Source organism: Mirounga angustirostris, unplaced genomic scaffold (genome assembly GCF_029215605.1).
Source record: "Mirounga angustirostris isolate CCGP_5_RB_7025 unplaced genomic scaffold, mMirAng1.0.hap1 SCAF_16, whole genome shotgun sequence".
NCBI lineage: Eukaryota > Metazoa > Chordata > Mammalia > Carnivora > Phocidae > Mirounga > Mirounga angustirostris.
Window position 1 is genome coordinate 35,931,938 of NW_026991724.1, and position 27,158 is coordinate 35,959,095.

Consider the following 27,158-nt stretch of genomic DNA (forward strand, 5'->3'; position numbering starts at 1 on the left):
AAAAGACCTCGAATAGCCAGAGGAATGTTGAAAAAGAAAAGCAAAGCCAGCGGCATCACAATTCCGGACTTCCAGCTCTATTACAAAGCTGTCATCATCAAGACAGTATGGTACTGGCACAAAAAGAGACACATCAATCAATGGAACAGAATAGAGAGCCCAGAAATGGACCCTCAACTCTATGGTCAACTACTCTTTGACAAAGCAGGAAAGAATGTCCAATGGAAAAAAGACAGTCTCTTCAACAAATGGTGTTGGGAAAATTGGACAGCCACATGCAGAAGAATGAAACTGGACCATTTCCTTACACCACACACAAAAGTAGACTCAAAATGGTTGAAAGACCTCAATGTGAGACAGGAGTCCATCCAAATCCTAAAGGAGAACACAGGCAGCAACCTCTTTGACCTCAGCCGAAGCAACTTCTTCCTAGAAACATCGCCAGAGGCAAGGGAAGCAAGGGCAAAAATGAACTACTGGGACTTCATTAAGATAAAAAGCTTTTGCATAGCAAAAGAAAGAGTCAACAAAACCAAAAGACAACTGACAAAATGGGAGAAGATATTTGCAAATGACATATCAGATAAAAGGCTAGTATCCAAAATCTATAAAGAACTTATCACACGCAACACCCAAAGAACAAAGAATCCAATCAAGAAATGGGCAGAAGACATGAACAGACATTTTTCCAAAGAAGACATCCAAATGGCCAACAGATACATGAAAAAGTGCTCAACATCACTCGGCATCAGGGAAATCCACATCAAAACCTTAATGAGATACCACCTCACACCAGTCAGATTAGCTAAAATTAACAAGTCAGGAAACGACAGATGTTGGCGGGGATGGGGAGAAAGGGCAACCCTCCTACACTGTTGGTGGGAGTGCAAGCTGGTGCAACCACTCTGGAAAACAGTATGGAGGTTCCTCAAAAAGTTGAAAATAGAGCTACCATACGACCCAGCAATTGCACTACTGGGTATTTACCCCAAAGATACAAATGTAGGGATCCGAAGGGGTACATGCACCCCGATGTTTACAGCAGCAATGTCCACCATAGCCAAACTGTGGAAAGAGCCAAGATGTCCATCAACAGATGAATGGGTAAAGAAGAGGTGGTATATATATACAATGGAACATTATGCAGCCATCAAAAGGAATGAGATCTTGCCATTTGCAACGACGTGGATGGAACTGGAGGGTGTTATGCTGAGCGAAATAAGTCATGAGAGAAAGACATGTATCATATGACTTCACTGATATGAGGAATTCTTAATCTCAGGAAACAAACAGGGTTGCTGGAGTGGGGAGTGGGGTGGAAGGGATGGGGTGGCTGGGTGATAGACATGGGGAGGGTATGTGCTATGGTGAGTGCTGTGAATTGTGCAAGACTGTTGAATCACAGATCTGTACCTCTGAAACAAATAATGCAATATATGTTAAGAAAAAAAAAAAAGAAGATAGCAGGAGGGGAAGAATGAAGGGGGGGAAATCGGAGAGGGAGATGAACCATGAGAGACGATGGACTCTGAAAAACAAACTGAGGGTTCCAGAGGGGAGGGGTTGGGAGGATGGGTTAGCCTGGTGATGGGTATTAAAGAGGGCACATTCTGCATGGAGCACTGGGCGTTATGCACAAACAACGAATCATGGAACACTACATCAAAAACTAATGATGTAACGTATGGTGATTAACATAACAATAAAAATTTAAAAAAATAAATTGGCCCTTTCCTGGAAATGACAATCAGGAGCCCTTCCTTATCACTGACTTTGTGTGATAACCTCTTTCAGCAAAACAACAGTAGGCTATAAAATTTAAATATACTGTATCTTTAAAGATGAGTGACTTTGTAACACCCTCCCCCCAAATTTACAGAGAGTTAAAGAAGACATGATGTTAAAAAAAAAAAGGGGGGTAAGAACAGTAAGAATAAATCAGAAAGACATTTAGAAACACTAAACTATAAAATAAGTATGAGCAAGAAAAAAAGCAAGAGAACAGAAATTGTTAAGAGAGTGACTGAAAATTGACAAGTGAAAAGGTCAAGAGCTGACAATGATTTCTAATGTGAGTGTTGTCTCAGGGTTGGGGCTGTGCATGTAGACAGTAAGCTCCACAGTGATGGTGATTTGCTCTGTGAAGATTTATTTTATTATTATTATTCAAAAAAATGTTTATTGAACATCTAAGTACTAGCTATAACCCTAGGCACTTTAAGAAGTATAAAATAGGGGCACCTAGCTGGCTCAGTCAGTAGAGCATGTGACTCTTGATCTCAGGGCTATAAGTTCAAGCCCCACACTAGGTGTAGAGATTACTTTAAAAAAACAAAACCACTGGGGCACCTGGGTGGCTCAGTCGTTAAGCATCTGCCTTCGCCTCAGGTCATGATCCCAGGGTCCTGGGATCAAGCCCCTCATTGGGCTCCCTGCTCAGCGGGAAGCCTGCTTCTCCCTCTCCCACCCCTGCTGCTTGTGTTCCTTCTCTTGCTGTGTCTCTCTCTGTCAAATAAATAAAAATAAAATCTTAAAAAAAAATCATTTAAAATAAAGTATAAAATACATTCATTATCCTCAAAAAATCTACAGTTTATTTGGAGAGATAAAAAGAAAAAAATAACATGATTTTTTTTAGTTTCTATTTAAATTCCAGTTAACATACAGTGTAATATTAGTTTCAGGTATACAATTTAGTGATTCAGCACTTAAATACAACACCCAGTGCTCATCACATAAGTGCTATACTTAATCCCCATCACCCGTTCAACCCATCCCCCAACCCACCTTCCCTCTGCTAACCATCAGTTTGTTCTCTATAGTTAAGAGTCTGTTTCTTGGTTTGCCTCTCTTTGTTTCCCTTATGATCATTTGTTCTGTTTCTTAAATTTCACATATGAGTGAAATCATATGGTGTTTGCCTTTTTCTCACTGATGTATTTTGCTTAGCATAACACTCTCTTAGTTCCATCCCTGTCATTGCAAATGGCAAGAGATTTCATTCTTTTTTATGGCTGAATAACATACCACATCTTCTTTATCCATTCATCAGTCAATGGACATTGGGGGCTCTTTCCATAATTTGGCTATTGTTGGTAATGCTGCTCTAACATGATAAGCCATTAATGAAGGATTTATCAGAAGAATAATAACTTTTTGGAAGATAATGATACCACTATCCACTGGCCCCTTCTTTTATGAGATTTAGGTATCTAGAGTGGAGTCCTACGAAAGACTAGGATTCCATACATCACTTATAAGACTTCCTAGAAATCTGATGCCCTTGCCTGGATAACTGAGCAGGACAGTTTGCCAAGTGGTATGAATGTGCAAAAATATTAAGATGCAGTTGCTGCCATGAGGAACTTTATATGAAATAATAAAGTTAAACATTTGTATTTTTAAGTACTTCATAAATAGTAATTACAAAGCAATAAGTAAGTGTCAGATTAGTGGCAACAGTAAGTGGTATAGGAGTTCAAAGAAAGAAGAGACTCTTGTGGACTGATTGACAGGTAACACTTCGTGAAGGAAGTGTTCATTTGAAGGATCAGTACAATATGTATCAGAAAAAATGAACAAGAAGAAAGGTAGAGGTTGCATTATCAAAATCAAAATATGAGAAATGTGACTTTATTAGGAGTAACACAGAAAGGAAATATATGACAATCAATAAAATCTTGTTCTGGTTTTTGAAATCTATACTACACACAAAAGCTATTATATCTTTGAATATTTTCTTTTTACTTTCTTAAGTACATTGAGGAAAGTCTCTACTATCCCAGACAGATGTTCCAATTGATTTCATTTAGTTGCTCTACTTTCTTTGCATAACTTGGTAAATGGCCTGGAATTTAGGATAGTTATTGTTCTTTACACAAAATATTTGTTATTTCTGGGCGCCTGGGTGGCTCATTCATTAAGCGTCTGCCTTCGGCTCAGGTCATGATCCCAGGGTCCTGGAATCAAGCCCTGCATCGGGCTCCCTGCTCAGCAGGGAGTCTGCTTCTCCCTCTCCCACTCCCCCTGCTTGTGTTCCCTCCCTCTCTTGCTGTCTCTCTGTCAAATAAATAAATAAAATCTTTAAAAAATATATTTGTTATTTCTAAGTTTAATTTAGAGAATTTACTAACCATTATAATACATGTTACTTAAGTATGCATAGTCACAATAAGTAGTAATTGAGAATATGAGTTCTACTTAATTTACTTCCATATTTTATATTTTTTAAAAATCAATAAACAACCTTAAAATAGGCCTGATTGCCCAGTTCTTGAAATAAATTTTAAAATAAAATAGAAAAAGAAAGAATGAATGATGAACAAATGAATGAAAAATCTCTTAAGTTCAGTGTTTGGGACTTTCAGTTTCCAGCTCAACAGAATAAAGGGCTTGGAAACTCCTATCCTCACCCCCAAAAAAGGTGAACAAAATGAAAATCAACAACCCCTCTTAGACCCATCAGAGAATTGAGGACACAAGGCAAACCACTGCAAAGGAGGCAAATACATAGAATCACAGCTTAACAGCAGAAGTCACGGTGGGGCCAGCAAGAACTCTTTAAGGGTAATTGTCTAATTGCTGGAGACTGAGTTTGAGACTAGTTTAAGAGATCTAAAAACTCCCAGAGGCCCAGACTTAGGGGACCCTGCACTTTCACTAGTTCCTCATCTAGGAGCCACACCAGGTCCTCAGAGTCAAGATCTAAAAAAATTCCTCTTGTGCTTCCGTTGGAGGAAGGGAAAACTAAACATTTTTAAAGACGCCCAGAGCTACTGTTCACCTTAACAAAGACCTGATCTCAAGAGAAATTATTTTACAAAAGCCTAATCAACATAGGTTTTTAGAACTTAGCTGATTTGAGGGAAGTAAAATACCCAACTCTGGCCCCATCTAGTTGTCCTGTTTCACCATCAGGAATGGATGAGGACTGAAGAAAAGGAACCTGAAAAGCACATTAAGGTCACAGCCCATAGACTCACTAAAAAAGTAAGACCTAACTGTAGAACTATAGAACACTTAACCCTTCCCCAAACATCTTACCACTACATTAATCAGTCCCCTGTATAACAACAGGGGATTACAAGTGAGCAAGGATCAAGCCCTTTTAAAAAGGAGTCTCTAAGGAGGTAAGAGACAAAAACAAGGACACTAGAGGAACTTTTAGTCTGACACCCACAGCTACAGCAACGAATAAATGCAGCCATGACCAGCTTTCAACAAAAAATTATAAGGCATGCTAAAAAGCAAAAAACAAAAAGGGGGGAGGGGAGCAATTTGAATAGACAAAGCAAGCATCAGAATCAGTTATGACAGGGAATTTGGAATTGTAAGACGGAATTTTAAATAACCATGATTTATATCCTAAGGGCTCAAACAGAAAAAAAGAAATGCTAGAAACAAAAAGCACCATAATAGAAATGAAGAATGCCTTTGATGGGCTCAGCAGCAGCTTGGACATGGCTGAGGAGAGAATCAATAAGCTTGAAAATGTCAATAGAAACTATCCAAACTAAAAATCAAAGAGAAAAAGAAAAAATATAGTTTAGCTCAATGACCACTGAGGTGTAAACTGCTACACCAAAGGCCTATATTATCAATACCTGATAATATAGTCCCTTCCCCTGTTGACTCTGCTTAACCAAGGGGACATCAGCAAACATGACACAAGTAGAACCTTGATAAGATCTTACACCTGATACTTGCCCTCTTGGGACTACATGTAAAGAAGCCCAGTCTAGTCTCCTTGAGAATGAAAGCCTAAAAGGAGAGAGAGAGGCCTGTTCAGTATCCCAGCTGACCTTCCAGCTGAATGCAGTCACAAGAGTGAGCCCAGTCAAAACCAGCAGAAACTGCTCAGCCAACCTACACAATCATGAGAAATAAAATAGTTATAGCTGTAAGCCACTAAACTTTGATTTGGTTCATTATAGAACAATAAATAATTGCTAAAAAGAAGTGTATTCTGCTTTGCTTAAGAGCCAAATGTGAGAGAGTTTACAGAGATGGACCTGTCAACTTTAATAATAAGGTGTGTTTGGAAAGTGCAGACTTTAGTAGACAGGAAAGGGAAAGAAATATACCGAAGCAGAAGGTGAAAGCTTTAAGAGTTTAAGAGAATATGCTCCCTGACAGTCACAACTTTAATCATGTTCTCCAGGAAGAAGGTGCAGGTGAAAAGAAATGACTTTGGTAAAGGAAAAATTATAAAGTATTTTTGTGTTTTATATGTATTATAGCCAAGTAATTGTCTCCAAGTCTCTCTAGTTGACTAACATGTGATAACTACTTAGTCTAATGAACATTTTTAAATCACATATTTTAGTGAAAAACCTAACTTGCAATTTGGGGCTTAAAAAAAACCTCTCACCTTTGGTTTAAGTAGCTATGTATCTTTTATCCCTATTTTAAAACTAAGCAGTTTTACTCCCATATGCTTTTTGTCGCTATAAAAAAGCACAGTTTTGACTAAAATGCCATGGCTAAATGGTTTGCCTCTCAGAGAGAGAGAGGTCTCCAACATGAAAAGTAAAGTGCACTAAAGCATAAATCAAGCTTTCCCATTTAGCTCGTTTATATCATATTGTCCACTTCGGAAACCAGAGTTTATCTTTCTAATCCAGAGAACAACAGCTGAAACATAATTGTACACAACCTCAGAAAAGTTTACCTCCCTAATGCAACTCTGTAAAGAAGCACTGGCCATTAAATTAGACATTCACAGTCAGTAACACCCAATGCAATTTGGCTTTATGAGAGTTGTGGATTTATTTTATTGTTTCCCTTCAGATTATTTTTCACACGCATTGGCAGTGGTTTTTATCATACCTTCATTAGATGCTTTGACCATTAAGCTGTAGAAAAACAGTTATCAAAGGGGCACCTGGGTAGTTCAGTTGGTTATGTGTCTGACCCTTGATTTCAGCTCAGATCATGACCTCACAGTCGTGAGATCAAGCCCCCTGTCAGGCTTCACGCTTAGCATGGAGTCTGCTTGAGATTCTCGCTCTCCCTCTCCCTCTGCCCCTCCTGCTACTCAGGCTTGCTCGGTCTCCCTCTCAAAATAAATAAATAAAATCTTTAAAAAAAAAAAAAAAGAAAGAAAGAAAAACAGTTATCAAAATCAAACTACTCAGTTCCAAAAATAGTTAAACATAGAGTTAACCATATGAATCATTAATTCCACTCCTAGGGATAATATTCCCAAGAGAATTGAAAATATATGACACACAAAAACTTGTATATAAATATTCATAGCAGCATTATTCATAATAGCCAAAAAGTATAAATGAACCAAATGCCCATTAACTAATAAATGGATAAACAAAATGTCACATATCAATATAGTGGAACATTATCTAGCCATAAAAACATGAAACATACTATAACATGGATGAACCTTGTAAAATATTCTAGGTGAAAGAATTCAGTCACAAAACACTGCATATTATACAATTCCATTTATATAAAATGTCTAGAATAGGCAAATCCATTACCAGAGCCTGGGGGAAGGAAGAAATGGGAAATGACTGCTAATAGTTACAGGGTTCCTTTTTTGGGTTGATGAAAATGTTTTGGAATTAGTGGTGACACTTATACAACCTTGTGACTACATTGAAAACCATCAAATTGTACACTTTAAAGTGGTAGACGTTGTGGTGTGTGAATTATATATCAATTTAACAAAAAAGAAATGTAAAACTATATTCTAAATTTATAACTGGGAAACAGGTTGACAGATGAAGTTTGAACCAGTTTCAAACTTCCTGATTTATTACAAAAGAGAAATTAGAAAAACTTCCATGAAAAATTGGTGTTACACTATTTTTCAGGAATATGAAGTTGAAATTCAACCTAAGAAAAAACCAGAAAATATGAGGAATGATTATATAATAATCAAAATAACACCTAACATTTGTATAGTGCTTTGCAGTTTTCACAGCACTTTCATATACCATTAAAAATTAAGTACATGTCATAATTGCCTCACCAAATCCATGCAATAAGTGGTATTGTAATTCTATTTTTAAGGATGAGGAAACATTCAAGTGCTGTTTTTCTGTTATATCTTTAAGCATTTCCAGGTCAGGGTTTGTCTCTTTTTCATCTCTGTGTAAAAGGCATATATAGTATGCATTCAGTATATGTTTAGGTGAATAAATTAAGGCTTAGGAAAGTCAAGGGACTTTCTAAAAATCAAAGCAGTGTTAAAATACTGTCTTTGGCATTCAAATCCTGTGTGCTTTCCATAATACATCACAAGTCTCCTGTGTTCAGGAATACATTTGTTCGAGGTCTAGTCTAAGTTGATGTCAGGTTATTATTAAAATGGATGCCTTCAACAGTAATCATTGATATGGCATATTATATAAGACCTCAGGAAACTAAAGTTAAACAATTATACAAATTAGACTTTGTTACTTACTGCCTAATCTTCTGATTAGTACAACGGATATTTACTAAGTGCCCGTTAGGTGTCAGCCACCATGCTATACCCTAGAAAGAGGGCATAAAAAGGAATGTATCACTAGACTGGAAGCACCTAAGCACCTCTTTCCATTGAGCTATTTTCAGTCTAGTAGGAGGTTCTCCCACCTATTTCATCACTTTATCCTTGTCAGTTATCTAGAAGCTGAGTTCAGATATGATTCAAAATACTCCAAAGAAATAACAGTGAAATGTTAATGGATTCCTTCACTCTCCATTATAAGTCACCCATCAACTACCAGGAAAAGAGGCTAACAATTGTTTTAAGAAGTTTTCCATAAATAGCTATACTCCTAAATTCTGAAATCAAGGAATTTAGCCTTTGAACATGTAACCTCACAAATGCCCCATATACTGTTCACTTAGGATAATGCGGGATCTTTCTTCAGGATCCACATTCCAGAGCACCTAGTAACAACACATACTTTTAAAAGGTATTAACAACTTTCTCTGCTTGGATTTATGCCTTCCTATGAAGACAGGCTATTTCTTGTTCTTGAGCTGATTACTAAGTAGGACTTTTAACATGAGTATTCTGTGTGTGACATTAAATTAACACATGTCTTAGATTTGTAATTTAATCACAGATTGATTAAGATACTCCTCCAGTCAACAGAGTGCCTGTTATAGAGCAGGTGCATCACATCTATAGAATAAACAAACTTATTAATTACAAACTTAGTGATTAGTGAGAATCCACTTACACTGGAAACTAGATTTTCCCAAAGTCCAAGTAAAATGATGTGCTTTAGTCATATAAGCCAGTAGGAGATTTTATCATCAAGAAAAGAACTACTGCTTCATTTCTTTTTTCTATGTGGGTAGCCATCATTTCATTAAAATCAAGTGAATTTTAAAACAAAAATAAGTTAAGAAGCTCCAATTTGGTAAAATTTTTAAATGTCATGTGACTATAGGCTAAAAAGTATCCAAATTTTAAAATGAAATATCAATACTTTTATTATTCTCTGACAAAATTTCTTTCCAAAATTTCTTCTCACCTTCCAAATCTATTGTGTCTTCCTTTTTTACCACTTTGAATTCTGGTGTCAGATTATAATATGGTATTAAGAAATAGAGATAAGTGTAGCCTGTTGACAACAAGTAACCTTTTTATTATTAACTGTGTTCTATATTTAGGAATTAGCTGTCTCCCCCATAACTGGCTAAACACTTCAGCAATGAATTTAAATGTTAAAAATCATTACTGTTTTGACTTAACTATAGAGGACAAACTGGTGGTTATCAGAAGGGTGATGGGTAAGGGGATGAGTGAAATAGGTGATGGGAATTAAGAGTACAGTTATCATGAGCACAGGATGTTATATGGAAGGGTTGAATCATTATAGAATAACACCTGAAACTAATATAACATTGTAAGTTAATTATACTGGAATTCTTTTAAAAAGAACAAAAGATTCAAATAAGTATTTAAAAAATCATCACTTTTAGTCTATTGTGTCACTTGCTTTCTTTGGCTATTCGTAGTTGATAATTTCTTTAAAAAGTGGTGTATATTATCAGAAATCATCCTACTAAAATAGTTTGGATATTCTGTATTATCCAGAATATTCAGGGCATTGGGGTTTTAGATCAAATCAAATATTTTGCTAAGAAGCCACTAATGCCACCTTAGATTCTTTCATTGGTTTACACACAGAATTAGAATACATATATGAAGCATCTGTCATACACATTTCCTATAAACTTTGCACATAAGTTGTTTGAAACTTGGAACACTTTTTTTCAATTATTTTAAAATATCAGGGAAAGGATTAGAATATCAGAATACACCATAAACATCAGTTTAACTTCTAGACTTTCTGGCTAGGATATCTGATTGGTAAATATTTACAATGAAACTTATCATATGCGATAACACAAATTATTACCTCAGGTTGGCATTTAGGGACTGTGATAATTGGTCTAGGAAGATTTTATTAGCTACATCAGAAACTTACTCTGTTAGCAATTAAAACACACCAGCAGCAAAGGAAAGCAAGTGATAATGTATTTTTAAATTTTTAATTTTATCATTTATCAAAACCCTTTTAATCCATTGATTTTTATAGAATCCTAATCATTCTTGCCAACTTTGTTTTGAAAAAAAAAAAAAAATCAGTACCTGGAACAGTCTTTCTCCATCCTTTTGCCCTGCCAGGAAGAGAGATGGTGTACCAGTCACCCAATGAACAAAGAACACATTGATTAAAGGAACATCTCTCACTTACAGTAGAAAGACTAAAGGCAGACATGACAAAATATCAGAAGCATGGTTCTCTTAGGCAGCTAGAAAATTGGAAATAGGCCATTAAAGAGTACAGGCCAATGAGTAAGAGGAAACATTGTTGGCCAAATCATTTATATCAGAGTCCCCATATAATGAAATACAGTTAATATTAAATCTATTTAGGAACATATTTTTCTTTCAAACTCTTAGCTTCATTTTTCTTAACCTCTACCATTCATGTTATTATCCAACTTACCATTCTCAAAATCACAAGTTTTCCCCACCAAGAAACATTCTTCCCTACCTGATATTCTCATATTGTTTCCGTATAGAAAAATAGAATTTAACATGCACACCACATGGAACAAAAACATGATGATATTTCTTTTAGCATCCCCCTACAGGCAGTGAAAATAGTCCTAAAATTTTCACTCTGCCCTTTTAACTATCTTGAATGAGCCAGAGAACCTGAGCTTATTAGTGTAGATCAAGGGCTAGTCCGTATCCAGAGTACAGTCTTTTTCATAATCGAATCCTGCGTGGATATAATTGGATTAAATTCTTCCTCAGCAAGTTGGTGCCTGTTGTAGAAGATCAGCAAAATACACCAGCCTCATCTTCCAGAACTGCTTAAATAGCCCAGGCTTTAGGTATAGAAGAGAACATCACAAAGCCCAAATGCCACAGCCTAGATTTACAAAAATTAGGAAAGGCCATGTTAACCGGAATGACTACATATAAAATATTAGAGATTCCCAGATCATATCCTAGGACACCACAAATACTATACAGATCCAAGCAGTAAAAGGTCATGGAGTGCCTAGGTGGCTCATTCGCCTGGTTAAGCATCTGCCTTCGGCTCAGGTCATGATCTCAGGGTCCTGGGATCCAGCCCCTTGTTGGGCTCCCCGCTCAGCAGGGAGCCTGCTTTTCCCTCTCCCTCTGCCCCTCCCCCTGCTCAGGCTTGCTCTCTCTCTCTAATAAAATATTTTTTAAAAAAACAGTAAAAGATCAAATGTCATTGGATGGGGTTATTCAATGTCATTAGAAGTCCTTTTTATAGAACAGTAAGACAAACATCACACTTCTTTTTCAAATGAAAATAAGATCACAGGTGATGATGAAGGGTGTGGGATTTGGAATTAGGCTGCCAAAATTAAAGCGCCAGCTCCACCATTTAGCAGCTGTATGTTTTTAGTCAAATTGCTTAACCTCTTGATTTCCCCATAATCAAGTGGAGATAATAGTACCTACCCACATGCAATTATTGTTAACAACTGCAATAAGATGCAAAAAAGACTTGCCATAGTTTTTGGCATATCATATGCCTTTAATAGCTGTTAATTCTTATTGCTTACAGAGGGTATTTTCTTTAATTTTTATACTTTGTCCTCTGTTAGTGTTCTTCATCTCCATTTTAATTGATGTCAAATGTACTCTTGTTGCAGAGCTGTCCATTTTAAAATAATGAATACTTCTCAGAACAATTTTCTCTCCCAAGAAGAGGCATGTTTTTCTCTAAAGTTGCATAAAATATTGGTTGTTTGAATGTGTTCTTTTATCTCATTTTTATAGAGATGCTATTTTTCCTCAAGCCAGGGCAGTACCAGAGGAGTTACAGACATTACTGTTAGATGCAAATTCCCAGTGGCTTAAACCCTTGCAGGGAAATAGAATTCAATGTCCTTTTGACTCAGAATAACACACACACACATATTCACACACCAAGAAAGATAAAATTTCAAGGTTTTTCCCCCCCCCTTTGGCTAGTGATTTTTCCCTTCGTTCTTCCACCTCTTATGTCAGCATATATACATTATTTAAGTTTCATTTTTGACAAATGGACCTCAGAGCTACAGTTATGATAAAGTTCATATCTGGTATTCTTGAACAATGAAGTTGGCTTCAAAATCTTACCTCAAAACAGAGTGCATGGAAATTATTAAAGTGGCATTTATCTCCTGTCCTGCCTTCTTAATTAATGTAGACTGTTAAATTACAGCATAATCTATTTTACAATGGCATTAAACAGTCAGAATTATATGTCAGTGTAACATTCTCCTGGAGAATAAGAATGAATCAACTTTAAAAAGTGTTACTTTTTTAATTACATAAATGTGTATTTGAACTGTTTTATAAAGTCAGATTATGATACAGTCATAGAAGAACATATAGGCATTTGAATCTAGTGATTAGGCTATCACAAATGCCTTTTATGTATTTATCTTTAGGTAGACAGTCTGTATTGGTATCTATGTGGTATAAACTGATATAGTATTTTTAAGTGGGGAATATGTTACAAGACTCAGGTCTGATGTATTTGGAGAGTAAAATTTCTTTATTCATTCATTTGTTGAGAAAATATGTACTGAGTGCCTAATATGTGCCAGGCCTGTTCTAAGCTCTTATAATATAGAAGTAAACAAAACAGACCTAAATCTTAGCCCTGATAGAGATTACATTCTAGTAGGGGGAAAGAGGCAATAAACATAATAAGTAAATTATGTAATACTATTTAGTTGTCAGGAAGTGATAAGAGCTGTGGGGCAGGGGAGGATAAAGCCAGGTATAAAATTGATAGTCATCAATTTTCTGTAGAGTGTTCAAAGCAGGCTTTCTCTGAGAAAGTGCCATTTGAACAAAGATTGAAGGAGGTAAGAGAGTTGAACATACAGTTATCTTTTGAAGAATATTCTTGGCAAAGGAAAAAACCAGTGCCAAGGCTGGAAAGTATAAGCATCCGTGTAATTTTCAAGGAACAGTGAAGAGCCAGTGTCTTAGAGCAGAAGGAAGGGAGATTAAGGATTAAAAGATGAAATTGAGTTAAATGAGGGGTGGGGAATGTAAACTAGGCAGGATAAATTTTTATTCTGAGTGAAGCAATAGACAAGAGGAAGAACAATAGTTAAAGCAGGGAAACCAAATAGGAACCCATTAAAATAATTCAGCTAGAGATGATGGTGGCTTGGATCAAGATGATAGCAATAGGGGCGCCTGGGTGGCTCAGTTGGTTAAGCGGCTGCCTTCGGCTCAGGTCATGATTCTGGAGTCCCGGGATCAAGTCCCGCATCGGGCTCCCTGCTCAGCAGGGAGTCTGCCTCTCCCTCTGACCCTCATGATCTATCTCATTCTCTCTCTCAAATAAATAAATAAAATCTTTAAAAAAAAAAAAAAGATGATAGCAATAAAGGTAGAAATGTGTTTGGATTGTGTACATATATTTGATTTCTTGGCAGACTGTGTATAGGGTACAAAGGGGGAAAAAGTACTATAACTACAGGCTTACTGACCCTAGCAAATAGAAATATGGAGTTGCGTAACTGAGATGAGTTCTGCTTCTGGATATATCCCCCAAAAGAATTGAAAGCAGAGTCTCAAAGTGGTATCTGTACATCCATGTTCATAGTAACATTACTCATAAAAGCCAAATGGTGGAATCAACCCATATGTCTATAATGGATGAATGGTTAAACAAATCAAAGTATATACATATACAAGGAATATTATTCAGACATTAAAGGAGTGAACTACTGATAATTGCTATAATTTATATAAACCTTGAAAACATTATACTAGGTGAAAAAATCCAAACACAAATGATCACGTTTGTATGATTCTTTTTAATATCATACATGTAGAATAGATAAATCCATAGAGACTGAGAGCAGATTAGAGGTTACCAGGGAATGGGGAGTTATTACTTAATGGGTATGGGTATATTTATGGGGTGATGAAATGTTTAGAAACTAGAGAGAGCTGGTGGTTGCACAACATTCTGAATACACTAAAGGCCACCTAATTTTTATACTTTAAAATGGTTAATTATACATTATGTGAATTTCACCCCTAAAAAACAATAAGAAAATGGAATGTCATAGGTGCTTTCATTGTAAACTAGTAGAAATGTAAAGTAGTACACCTCCAGGTGTCTTAGCACAATTTGTTGAAGAGACTATTTTTTTTTTGTCTTTTTTTAATTTAAATTCAATTAATTAACATATAATGTATTATTGGTTTCAGAGGTAGAGGTCAGTGATTCATCAGTCTTACATAATACTCTGTACTCATTACACCACTGCCCTCCTTAATGCCCATCACCCAGTTACCCTATCTCCCAACCCCCCTCCCCTCCAGCAACCCTCAGTTTGTTTACTATGATGAAGAGTCTCTTATGGTTTGGAAGAGACTATTCTTTTATCCAGTGATTGTCCTTCTTCATGACCCAGTATTCCATATCTAGGAATGTAAAAAACTAATCTTGATGCAGACAAGTATGATGTGCAGAGATGTTCACTAAAGCATTATTTATAATGGTGAAAGATTAATCACTTCTTGGCCTTTTGGCTAAGATCAAGTTTAGTATCTGTTCTTATCAGTTTAATGTAACAGTGAAAAATAAGGAGAAATCCATCATCTCCAACAATAGATTTTTTCAATGATGATATAAGAGGATTAATGTAGGCAATAAAATTGTTTTTGATAATGTCTGTAGATTTTAGAAAAATAATTTTTAAAGGCATATATAATAAATGTCTTTTAACTGTTAGTTTGGTTTTCTCAGTGGGATTTCAGTGTTGCAATAATATTTCTCTCTGCTTTCCTATTTTTAAAGAATTTTAATAACATGATAAAATACTCATAAAATAATACTGAGTGAAAAGCAATAAAACTAAACTATGCTAATGTGTTTGTGCGTGCACATGTCTAGGGAAAAAATTACATGATTAAAAGTATGCTAAAATATAATAATTATGTCTTCATTTTGAGATTTTAGATACTTTTATTTTCATTATTCTTTGTAAGTTTTTAAGTTTTCTTATTAAACATACTATTTTAATTTGAAATCTATGCTCTAAGGTCTTACTAGAGTATTAATGATAAAAGTTCTTATTTTGGTTCTTTACAGTAAGGTAATTATAGGAAAATAATTTATATGTCTAGTTTGATCTCTTAAGTCAGTCTTTACTGGTAGTGTAATGAAATCAGTATATATTTGATTTTTACTTCAACTATGTAATAATAAATTTTATGATAACATATAGCTAACATGTATTACTTATTGTGCAGGACAAGATACTCAAGTTTAAGCATTATCATTCAATCAGCATTATCACTCAGTTCTACTAATTTGCAATTCATTATATTGCTTTACAATTTTGCATACATTGTTTAACTTTTTTTAAATGCCTATCCCTAAGTTCACTGTTTCTTTCCATTATACATATCTATTTCTAACATAAGAACTATATTAAAAAATCATGTATACTTTCAAATGATTTCATATTTCTGGGTAATGTTTAGTGATGTTAGCAGAGTCCCACTGAATATTAAAATATTTAGGTATTAATTAGCCTTATCCTTTTTTTTATGTTCAGTTAGCCACCGTATAGTACATAATTAGTCCTTGATGCAGTGTTCAGTGATTCATTAGTTAAGTATAACCCCCAGTGCTCATCACAGCACGTGCCCTCCTCAGTACCCATCACCCTGTGACCCCCTCCCCCTAAGCCCCTCCCCTCTGAAACCCCCAGATTGTTTCTCAGGGTCCATAGTTTCTCATGGTTCATCTCCCTCTCTGATTTCTCCCCCTTTGGATTTCCCTCCCTTCCCCTATGGTCCTCCGTGCAATTGCTTATGTTCCACATAAGAGTGAAACCATATGATAATCCTTTAAATGTTCAGTTTAACTATGTAGGAAATATATACTCTCCAAGGGAGAGACTGACTTTTGGAATGCCAGTGTGAGGACTGCATGAACCTGCTCTCCGCAAAAAGGAAAAAAATACGGGTCAAACAACTAATATCAACCATTTCAGAACTCTAGAAATTAACCAAAGCCACAGAATGGACTATGTTGTCTATCCCAGAGGAACTGCTAATCCTCAATAAGACTGCAGGTTCTGTGGCAGTCTAATTTGGGCTTTTCCCACCCAAGCTCCCTTCTCTACTGAGTGGTATGGCAATGCAGCAGCCGTGAAAGCCAGTAGCTCACAGTCAGTAGACAGGACTGACTGAATTAAAATTCCCATCCCCAGAGCACTGTCAATATTTTATCTAAACTAGCAACTCCCTGGAAAATCCCCATTCTCAGGAGGTTGGGGCTATTTGATTTGACTCGGAGTTCAGCCCAGCAGTAAAACATAGAATTTTAAAAAAAAGTCCCTATTCCCCCGGGCATTACCAAAAACAAAAATCATCTGCTAGCAAAATGTGAGCTACCTAAGCCTATGATTTCAGGTGTAGTGAAACAAGAGGCTGGTCAAAGTATAAGAAGTCCTGAGAAACTAGGTAACCATGGGCAACTTTGCAAAACTCCAATATATTCATGGGGATCTAGAAGGCTATGAACATGCCTAGAAAGGAAACTACTTCATTCAAATACTCAGCTTGAGTATACTACCTTAAGGCCCTGCTCAAGCAAGAAATGAAAGCTAAAGCTATCCTATAAACTGCTTGAAGTTTGAAGGCATGCTTCCACACACAAATCCTCCAGCAAAGTGTGGAAGACATACAGACAAGATATTTAAGGAAATCTTGTGTACCAGTCATTGGTTATACCAACCCAAGTATGCCCCCTAGGAAGCCAGGCTGAAGACAAAAACTTTAAAAATAAGAAAATAAAATAACTTTGTGGCAGGGAGTGCAGAATCTATAGAATTCATCCAGGGAAAGTCACTAAACAAATGAACAACAACAACAACAAAGAAAAACCAACAAATCCTTAAAGGGAGATGGTTGATAACATAGTTGTTATATTATCTAAGAAGTCCACTTTCTTTTTTTTTTTTTAAAGATTTTATTTATTTATTTGACAGAGAGAGATACAGCGAGAGAGGGAACACAAGCGGGGGGAGAGGGAGAGGGAGAAGCAGGCCTCCCGCCGAGCAGGGAGCCCGATGCGGGACTCGATCCCAGGACCCCGGGATCGTGACCTGAGCCGAAGGCAGACGCTTAACGACTGAGCCACCCAGGCGCCCCCAGAAGTCCACTTTCAACGACAAATTATAAGACATGCAAAGAAACAGGAAAGTATGCCACAAACACATTTGAAAAAAATAAAAGCAAACAAAAGAAAAATGTGCCCAAAGATATTGGACTTAGTTGACGAAAAACTATAAATCAGCTATTATAAATATGTTCAAAGAACTAAAAGAAACCAGGATTGAAGAATTAGGGGGTAAGTATGACAACTATGTCTCACTAAATAGAAAATGGAAATAAGGAGATAAAGATCATTTTCAAAAATCAAATAGAAATTCTGGAGGTGGAAAATACAGTAACTGAAGTGAAAAATTCAGTAGAGGGTTCAATAACAGATTTGAGTTGACAAAGGAATAAGCAAGCTTGAATACAGATCAAACTGGAATACAAAACTCTGCATACAGAGAGTATACAGCCTGGGTTACAGGAAAAAACTTGAGAGGGGTGCCTGCATGGCTCAGTCGGTTAAGTGTCTGACTCTTGATTTCGGCTCAGGTCATGATCTCAGGGTTGTGATTGAGCCCTGTGTTGGGCTCTGTGCCCAGCAGAGAGTCTTCTTGAGATTCTCTTTCTCCGTCTGCCTCAGCCCCTCCCTCCTCCCTCCTCCTCTCTGTGTCTCTCTCAAATAATAAATAAATAAATCTTTAAAAAAAAAAAAAAAAAAACCTATGGACCCTCCATCAAGCATACCAACATATGAATAAGGGGATTCTTAGAAGGAAAAGAGAAAAAGGGGCAAAATAAATATCTGAAGCAATAATGGCTAAAACCACCCAAATTTGTTCAAAACATTAATCTGCACATCTAAAAAGCTCAACCAGTTCCAGGGAGAATAAATTCAAAGAGATCCACATATAGTCAAACTGTCAAAAAAACAAAGACAGAAAGAGACTATTGATAGCAGCAAGAGAAATGCTACTTACCATGTCCAAGAGAGCCTCAGTAAGGTTCACAGCTGACTTCTCACCAAAAACCATAGAAGCCAGAGGGGGATGATATATTCAAAGTACTGTAAGAGGGGCGGGAATCTGTCAATCAGGAATTCTATATGTGGCAAATGTATCCTTCAAAAATGAAGGAGTTTAGACATTCCTAGATAAATAAAACAGACAACTCATCTCTAGTACACCAACCCTACAAGAAATGCTAAACTGAGAGGACAACTGGACAGTAACTCAAATCCACACAATTAAGTAAAAAACACTAGAGATAAACATAAAATATGGTAATGTCTCATTTCCTATCTGATCTAAAAGACAACTGTATAAAATGATCATTACAAACCTGTGTTGATGGGTTGATAATGTATAAAAATATAATTTGTATAATAAGAGCACAAAGGAAAGGGGAGGACAATAGCTATATTAGAACAAAGTTGTTATATGCACTAGGAATTAAATTTTTTTAGTTAATATGCTAATTGTAATCCCCATGGCAACCACAAAGACAATAATTCAAAAAATAGAAAAAAACAACTAGGGAATTAAAATGGTACACTAGAAAACATTTAACAAAGCAGCAATGGAGGAATAGAATTAAAAAGACATAAGACCTGTACAAAACCAGTAGTAAACGGGAGACATAAATCCTACCTTACCAGTAATTGCAGTAAATGTAATTGGAATAAACACTCCTATCAAAAGGCAGAGTTTGGTAGAATGGATAATTATATATGACCCAATTATGTGCCATCTACAAGAGACACTTTACATTCAAAGATACAAAAAAGTTGAGGGGCACCTGGCTGGCTCAGTCAATGGAGCATGTGACTCAGGATTGTAAATTCAAGCCCCACATCGGGTATAGAGATTACTTAAAAAAAATAACATCTTTAAAAAATGATATAAATAAGTTGAAAGTAAAAAGATGGGGAAAATTATGCCACGCAAAGAGTAACCAAGGGTGCCTGGGTGGCTCAGTTGCTTAGGCGACTGCCTTCGGCTCAGGTCATGATCCTGGAGTCCCGGGATCGAGTCCCACATCGGGCTCCCTGCTCAGCTGGGAGTCTGCTTCTCCCTCTGACCCTCCCCCATCTCGTGCTCTCTCTCTCATTTTCTCTCTCTCTCTCTCTCAAATAAATAAATAAAATCTTTAAAAAAAGAGTAACCAAAAGAAAACTGGGGTGGCCATTCTAATATCAGACAAACTAGACTTTAAGAAAAAAAAATTGTTACTAGAGACAAAGAAGGACATTTTATACTGATAATAAAAAGGGCAATCCATAAGGAAGCTATAATAACTATAAAGACATTGGCACCTAACAACAGAGCACCCTAAATACATGAAGAATTGAGGAGAGAAATCAATAATTCAAAATAAATTATTGGAGACTTTCAGTAATGGATCAAATGAGGCATAAGATCTATAAGAAAAGAGAAAATAACACTAAACCAACAAAACCTAAGAGATATGTATAGAACACTCCATCCAACAGCAGCAGAATATGCATTCTTCTCAAGCACAACTGGAAAGTTCTACAAAGTTGACCATATGCTAGATCAAAACAAGCCTCAATAAATTTAAAAGGATTGAAATCATGCCAAGTATGTTCCCCAACTACAATGGGATGATATTAGAAGTCATTAATATTTGAAAATTCACAAATATGTGGAAATTAAACATCACACTCCTAAAAAACCAATGGGCTTCAAATCACAAGGAAAACTAGAAAATACTTTAGGTGCGTGAAAACAAAAACACAACATGCCACAAGGTATGGAATGCATCTAAAGTGGTTCTTAGAGGAAAATTTAGTGCTTTAAGTGCCTATATTAAGGAATAGGAACAATCTATAATTGATAACCACTTTAAGAAACTAACCAACTAAACTAGCAAACTAAACCCAAAGCAAGCAGAAGGTAAGAAATAATGAGATAAAATAAGTAGGGAAGAAAAGCATAAAACAAATTCAACCAAAAGATTTTTTTAAGATTAACAAAATTTATAAACCTTTAGACCTTTAACTAGACTAAAAGACTCAAATTACTAAAATCCAAAATGAGGGAGGATACTACTACCACCCTTCACAGAAATACAAAGGTAGCTACACAAATATATAGCCAATAACATTTGAAAAGCAGCTCAGCTTTATGTTTTATGTTTGATATTTTTTTATCTCATTTTATTCTGAAGCTAGATTATCTATAAGGTCTTTTTAGGATAAAATATGGAAGAAAACCATATGAGGCAAAACCATTTTAGGCAAATTCTTAGACATGACACCAAAAGCATGATCCATCAAAGAAAATATTGAAAAATAGAATTTCACCAATATTAAAAACATTTCATTTGTATGAGAGAGATACTATTGAGAGAATGAAAGATAAACTACAGACTGGGAGAAAATATTTGGAAATTATATATCTGGAACATGATTTGGGTTCAGAATGTGTAAAGAATTCTCAAAGCTCAACAATAAGAAAATAATCCAATTTAAAAATAGGGAAAAGACTGGAAGCAATACTTAACCAAAAATATATATATATATAGCTGTTCTGGAAAATTATTTGCCATTTTCTTGTAGGATTAAACATACATTTACAGTCTGTCCCACAAATACCATTCCTGGGCATTTATCCTAGACAACTGAAAATTTATAATAAATAGAAGGGCTGTAAACATCTGTGTATAGGTTTTTATGTGAACATATAAATAGCAATGGAGAAGGGACTGACTTAAATCTGCATAACAAATCTTACTGAATAACTCTCATTTACCATACTTTTTATATGAACATATAAAAACCTATACACAGATGTTTACAGCCCTTCTATTTATTATAGGCCCAAACTAGAAACAACCAAGATGTCCTTCAACAGGTGAATGGATAAACAAATGGTGGAACATTCACACAATGAAATATTATTCCTAATGAACAGGCATGAAACCTCAATACACAATACTTAGATGTATTTCAGAGGCATTATGCCGAGTAAAAAAAAGTCAATATCAAAAGTTACATATAGTTTGATTCCATTTATATGACATTCTCAAAAAGACAAACTACAGTCCTGGGAGAGGTTCTGACATACATAAGGAGAGCATGATGAAATTTTTACAGATACAGAACTGTTTTATACCTTTATGGTGGTTTAGAAGAGGAAAAGAAATCTTTTTCTCTACCTTTCTTTGGTCCTCCAGGTGGGGCCCTATAAATTAGACTGGCCAAAGACAGATTAACAAATATATTAACATGTACATAGTACATGTACACTTGGGAACATCCAGTGATGAGTAACCCAAAGGGATGGTTAGAATTTGGACTTAAATACCATTTTAGGCTAAACAGTGGACAGGGGATTTAGGGTTTCTGGGCAAAGGAAACAAGTTATGGGAAGGTGGTCTAGGAAAAGTATGGTAAATGAGAGTTGTTCAGTAAGATTTGTTATGCAGATTTGTCAGTGCCTTCTCCATTGCTAAGAGTTCTCCTTTGTTAAGTCTTCCATTGATGAGAGTTAAAAGTCCTCCTCTTGCTGCTATGGGAGAGAGAGACTTTTTTTTTTTTTAAGATTTTATTTATTTATTTTGAGAGAGAGAGAATGAGAGAGAACACATGAGAGGGGATAGGGTCAGAGGGCAAAGCAGACTCCCTGCTGAGCAGGGAGCCTGATGCGGGACTCGATCCAGGGACTCCAGGATCATGACCTGAGCCGAAGGCAGTCGCTTAACCAACTGAGCCACCCAGGCGCCCTGAGAGAGACATTTTTACAAAGGAAAACTTCCTGCATAAATGTAAATTTCCTTTATAAAAGGAAAAGTAGTGCCCTGTTTTTAGAGTTTTTCCTGTACCTACTGGTTCTCAATGGCCATTAGCTCAAAATAATCCATATGCCAAAGAGCCATATTTTGGGATGGCATATTCTGGTACCCTTCAGGAATGATGGTTCTATAAATCCATACTTGTGTTAAAATTCAGATAATTGTATACTCCAAAAAGTGTATTTTTATTTTAATTTGAGCCATAAAAATGTCTAAATATGAAAAAAAAAAAAGAAAGGAAGAAAGAGAAAAGCAGCTCAGCATCATTAGTCATTAGGGAAATGCAAAAAAAGCCACAATGAGATATCACGTCACAACCACCGGAATGGCTATGATCAAAAAGACAGATAAAGTGTTAGCAAGGATGTGGAAAACTTGGAACCTTCATACATATTGGTGGGAATAGAGAATGGTGCAGCCATTTCGGAAAACAGAAGTTGACACAGATACTTGTATGTGAATGTGCACAGCAGCATTATTCATAAAAACACCACACATTGAGGGCTCCTGGGTGGCTCAGGCATTAAGCATCTGCCTTCAGCTCAGGTCATGCCAGGGTCCTGGGATCGAGTCCCACATCGGGTTCCCTGCTCTGCGGGAAGCCTGCTTCTCCCTCTCTCACTCCCCCTGCTTGTGTTCCTGCTCTCGCTATGTCTCTCTCTGTCAAATAAATAAATAAAATCTTTGGAAAAAAAAAAAAAACACCACACATTGATTGTATCTATATGAATCTCCAGAAGAGGCAAATCTGTAGAGAAAGTAAGATTAGTGGTTACCCATAACTAAGAGAGTAGGGGTTAGAAATAGGGAGTAACTGCTAATGGGAATGCAGTTTCTTTGTTGCGTGATGAAAATATTCTAAAATTTGACTGTAGTTATGGCTCAACAACTTTTTTAATATACTCAAAACCACCAGTTATACATTTTATTTTTTTTTAATATTTATTTATTTGACAGAGAGAGACATAGCGAGAAAGGAACACAAGCAGGGGGAGTGGGAGAGGGAGAATCAGGCTTCCCACCGAGCAGGGAGCCCGATGCGGGGCTAGTTCCCAGGACCCTGTGATCATGACCTGAGCCAAAGGCAGATGCTTAATGACTGATCCACCCAGGCGCCCCTAGTTGTACATTTTAAACGGGTGATGTTTATGGTGTGTGAATTATATCTCAATAAAGCTACTTTCTTTGAAAAGTGAATCATTAATGGTAATGAACCAGACATTTCATTTCACATTTTTATCCTTAAAGAATTAAGTTTTGGCACCTAAATTGTTAATATTTTATCATTTTAATATTTGATGAGAGCAGTGTTTACAAAGATGCCTTTTTTTTTTTTAATAAATTTAGCTGGACAACTCAGCCAATCCGCACATTTAGCCCTCCAACTACCATACAATGTACTTGGTTTAGGTCGAAGTGCAAATTTTCTTGATCATCTGTATGTTGGCATTCCCCGTCCATCTGGAGAGAAGGTGAGTAAAAATTTATTTTGTTTACAATTAATCTGTGTCTTAATATATACTTTTCAAATATTTAAATTCAACAATTTGAATTCAAATAAATCTTTTTTAATCTCTTTAAAGAGAATATAGAAAGAGAGAAATAGGTAGTGACTTATCTAAGCTTATCTTACATGGAGCACATTGTAATTTAAAGATATGGTTTTCTACCACCTCTCATAAACCTCATGACCTCCTGTCCCTCTTTCCTGCTTTTTCTCTTCATCTTCACTATCTAACGTAAAATATTTTGTTTCTTGTCATACTCCACCTCTACTTGAATTTTAGCTTCGAGCAGCACTTGTACATAGCACTGTGAACAGTACCTGCTACACTGTTCAGTAAATATTTGTTAAATTAATGAATCCATGAGACAGAAATATAATCCTTCCCTCAAAAGATCAAAAAAATTTTTGCTAATAGTGCACAGGAGCCCCATTTGGGGCTTAATATATATAAATTTAGCTTAATCCATACCTAGGATTTCAATTAATCAAGGAGCACTTAAGCTTTTTCCTTATTTATTTAGAATAATAATTCTGTTTTTAAAGTAATGTTAAATGTTCTTAAATTCTTTTTCCAGTCTGTACGAAAACAAGAGTGGACTGCAATCATTCCAAATTCCCAGCTAATTGTCATTCCATATCCTCACAATGTTCCTCGAAGGTAATGTCCTTGCTTGAACTGATTTTGGTAAAAATACTGTCAACTCAGAATCCTAGGTACAGTTACATCTTTTAAAAACTCTCTGTTCCTGCTGTGTTCCCAGGAGTGCCATCATTTAATTTGCTTACAGCAAACCTTAAATGACTAAACATTCCTACACAAAAGGTCCCTGACTTTTTTTATGAAGAACAAATTAAACCTTATTAGAAAAACAGCAGGTTAACTAATTAGGGATTTATACATATTCTGCTTCAATAAACTGATCTTCAGTTTACTGGCTATAAATTCTAAAATTTCAGAATGCTGAATTTTTTAGTAAGCATTGATCTTTTTAATAAATGCTTGGGAAGTGGTATGTATCCCACAGTGGTTAGGCACAAGTTTTAGAGTCAAAGAGACCTTGGCTAGAAACTAAGATCTACTGCTGAGGGTCCATTTCTGCACCTGTAAAGTGGGAGATGGAATACCTACCTTAAAAGGATGTAGATGAAATATGCATAAGACAATGCCCAGCATCAAGTAAGTTTTCAGTGAAAGGTGTCTTTTTTTTTCCTTATTAGAATATATTCCTTTTATAGGAATAGCATTTAAATCTAACTCCTTATCTTTGTTCATTTTTCTTTAATTACTAGAGTGATTCCACTGTTTTTAAAAAGTAGGTGATAAAGGTATTCACTAACACTTAAATTTCACTGGGAAGAATATAACTTGTTCTTAAGGCTAGTCTGATATCAAAATGAAAAAATAACCAAAAAGAAAGGGTGTAATGTACCTATAAATATGTAACCAGCGAGGTCCTGGTTTGTTATGTTTCTTCTCAAAATGGAGGCTGTATTGTTCTTTATTAAATTTTTAGATGGAATATATTCAGTGGTTTGCTAGAACCAGTTCATGCCACCTGATGAGCTGATTGTATGCATCTTTTTCCCACTCTGTTCAGTGGGAATCGGCTATGAGGGGAGTATTTACAACATGAAAATTGGCAACTGCCAATCAGGGCTTTTTCCCCACCCCAGAGAGCCAGTTTAACAGCATACCACAGGATATATCTTATGGTGGATTTAAGGGCTTAAGAAAACAACTTTATTACAACATTATGCTTGAAATAAGATAACATCAGTAGAGGGGCACCTGGTGGCTCAGAGCACACGACTCTTGATTTTGGGATTGTGGGTTCGGGCCCCATGTTGGGTATAGAGATTATTTAAAAATAAAATCTTAAAAAAAAAAGATACCACTAGGGGTGCCTGGGTGGCTCAGTCATTAAGCGCCTGCCTTCAGCTCGGGTCATGGTCCCAGGGTCCTGGGATCGAGCCCCACATTGGGCTCCCTGCTCAGCGGGAGGCCTGCTTCTCCCTCTCCCACTCCCCCTGTTTGTGTTACCACTCTCACTGTGTCTCTCTCTGTCAAATAAATAAAATCTTTAAAAAAAAAAAAAAAGATATCACTGGAAACAATAATAGTCTGAGTTCAGATATTTTTTAATGAATCTTTATGTTTGTTATTTTTCTGTACATGAAATTTATAACAAATCTAGAAAATCTGTACCATGAGTAGGAAAATGTATAAATTATGATACTTCTAGGTGTAATATCATGACATAGAACAGTCTCTTAAAATAGAGTGGTAAGCAAAAGACAATAAAAGAAAAGTTCATTTTGAGTATGTCTAGTAAGCAACCATTTGTGATTTGAAAAAGATATCTGTGTATATATGTCTATATATGTATAAAATACATATCTCTGGAAAGATATGCAAGAAACTGCTTAAGAATGACTGCTTCCAAGTAAGAAATTAAGGACTGGCCTTTTGTCCAATTTTTTTCTTACCAAGATTCCTATTTTCATGGTTTTTTAAAGTCTATTTAAGAAGAACTATCAAAACAATCTCATGAAAGAACTTTTTTTTTAAGTATGAGGTAAGGTACTGAGAATAGCTAACCTCAACTAACAGTATTCGTTTTTCTACTTTTGAGTTTCTAGAAAATTCTTTTATAGTTTTCTTTTATAATCTCAACATTTTTCATGTTTCTCTTGCTCTTTCTGAAGAACTGTTCTTTTCAAATTTATGTACATAATAAAAACTGAATTGATTTTAGTTTGAGGTGTATTTTGAGATTTATTGACTAGAGGCTAACTTACAGATCAATAAATTTTAATTATCCCAAAATAAGTCAGTCGCTACTTGCTATTCATCAGAATGATCTTACTTTTATTAAACTTTTAAAATGAAAATAGGCTGAATGGATTAAAAAATAAGAGCTATCTATATGCTGCCTACAAGAGACTCACCTCTTGTGATGTAAAGACTTAAGAGACTAAAAGTGAATGGAAGGGAAAAGATGTTTCATGCAAATGGAAACCAAAAGAAGCTGGGTGGTTATACTTACATCAGACAAAAAAATTTAAAACAAAGACTATGATAAAAGACAAAGAAGGGCATTACATAATAATACAGGCGTCAATCCAACAAGAGGATATAACAATTGTAAATATTTATGCACCCAACACAGGAGCACCTAAATATATAAAGCAACT

At 35.8% G+C, this 27,158-nt stretch overlaps 1 protein-coding gene and 1 pseudogene across 1 annotated transcript in view; both read left to right on the forward strand.

Annotated features, from left to right (window-relative positions):
• The window catches only part of ITFG1 (integrin alpha FG-GAP repeat containing 1), a 340,218-nt gene that overhangs the window by 307,633 nt on the left and 5,427 nt on the right, over nt 1-27,158 (forward strand). The window contains exons 15-16 of the mRNA XM_064581526.1: nt 23,804-23,928; nt 24,539-24,621. Coding sequence (XP_064437596.1) covers nt 23,804-23,928; nt 24,539-24,621 — 208 coding nt within the window. The remainder of the gene's footprint in view (nt 1-23,803; nt 23,929-24,538; nt 24,622-27,158) is intronic.
• Nucleotides 15,042-15,162, forward strand: LOC123856265 (U2 spliceosomal RNA; annotated as a pseudogene).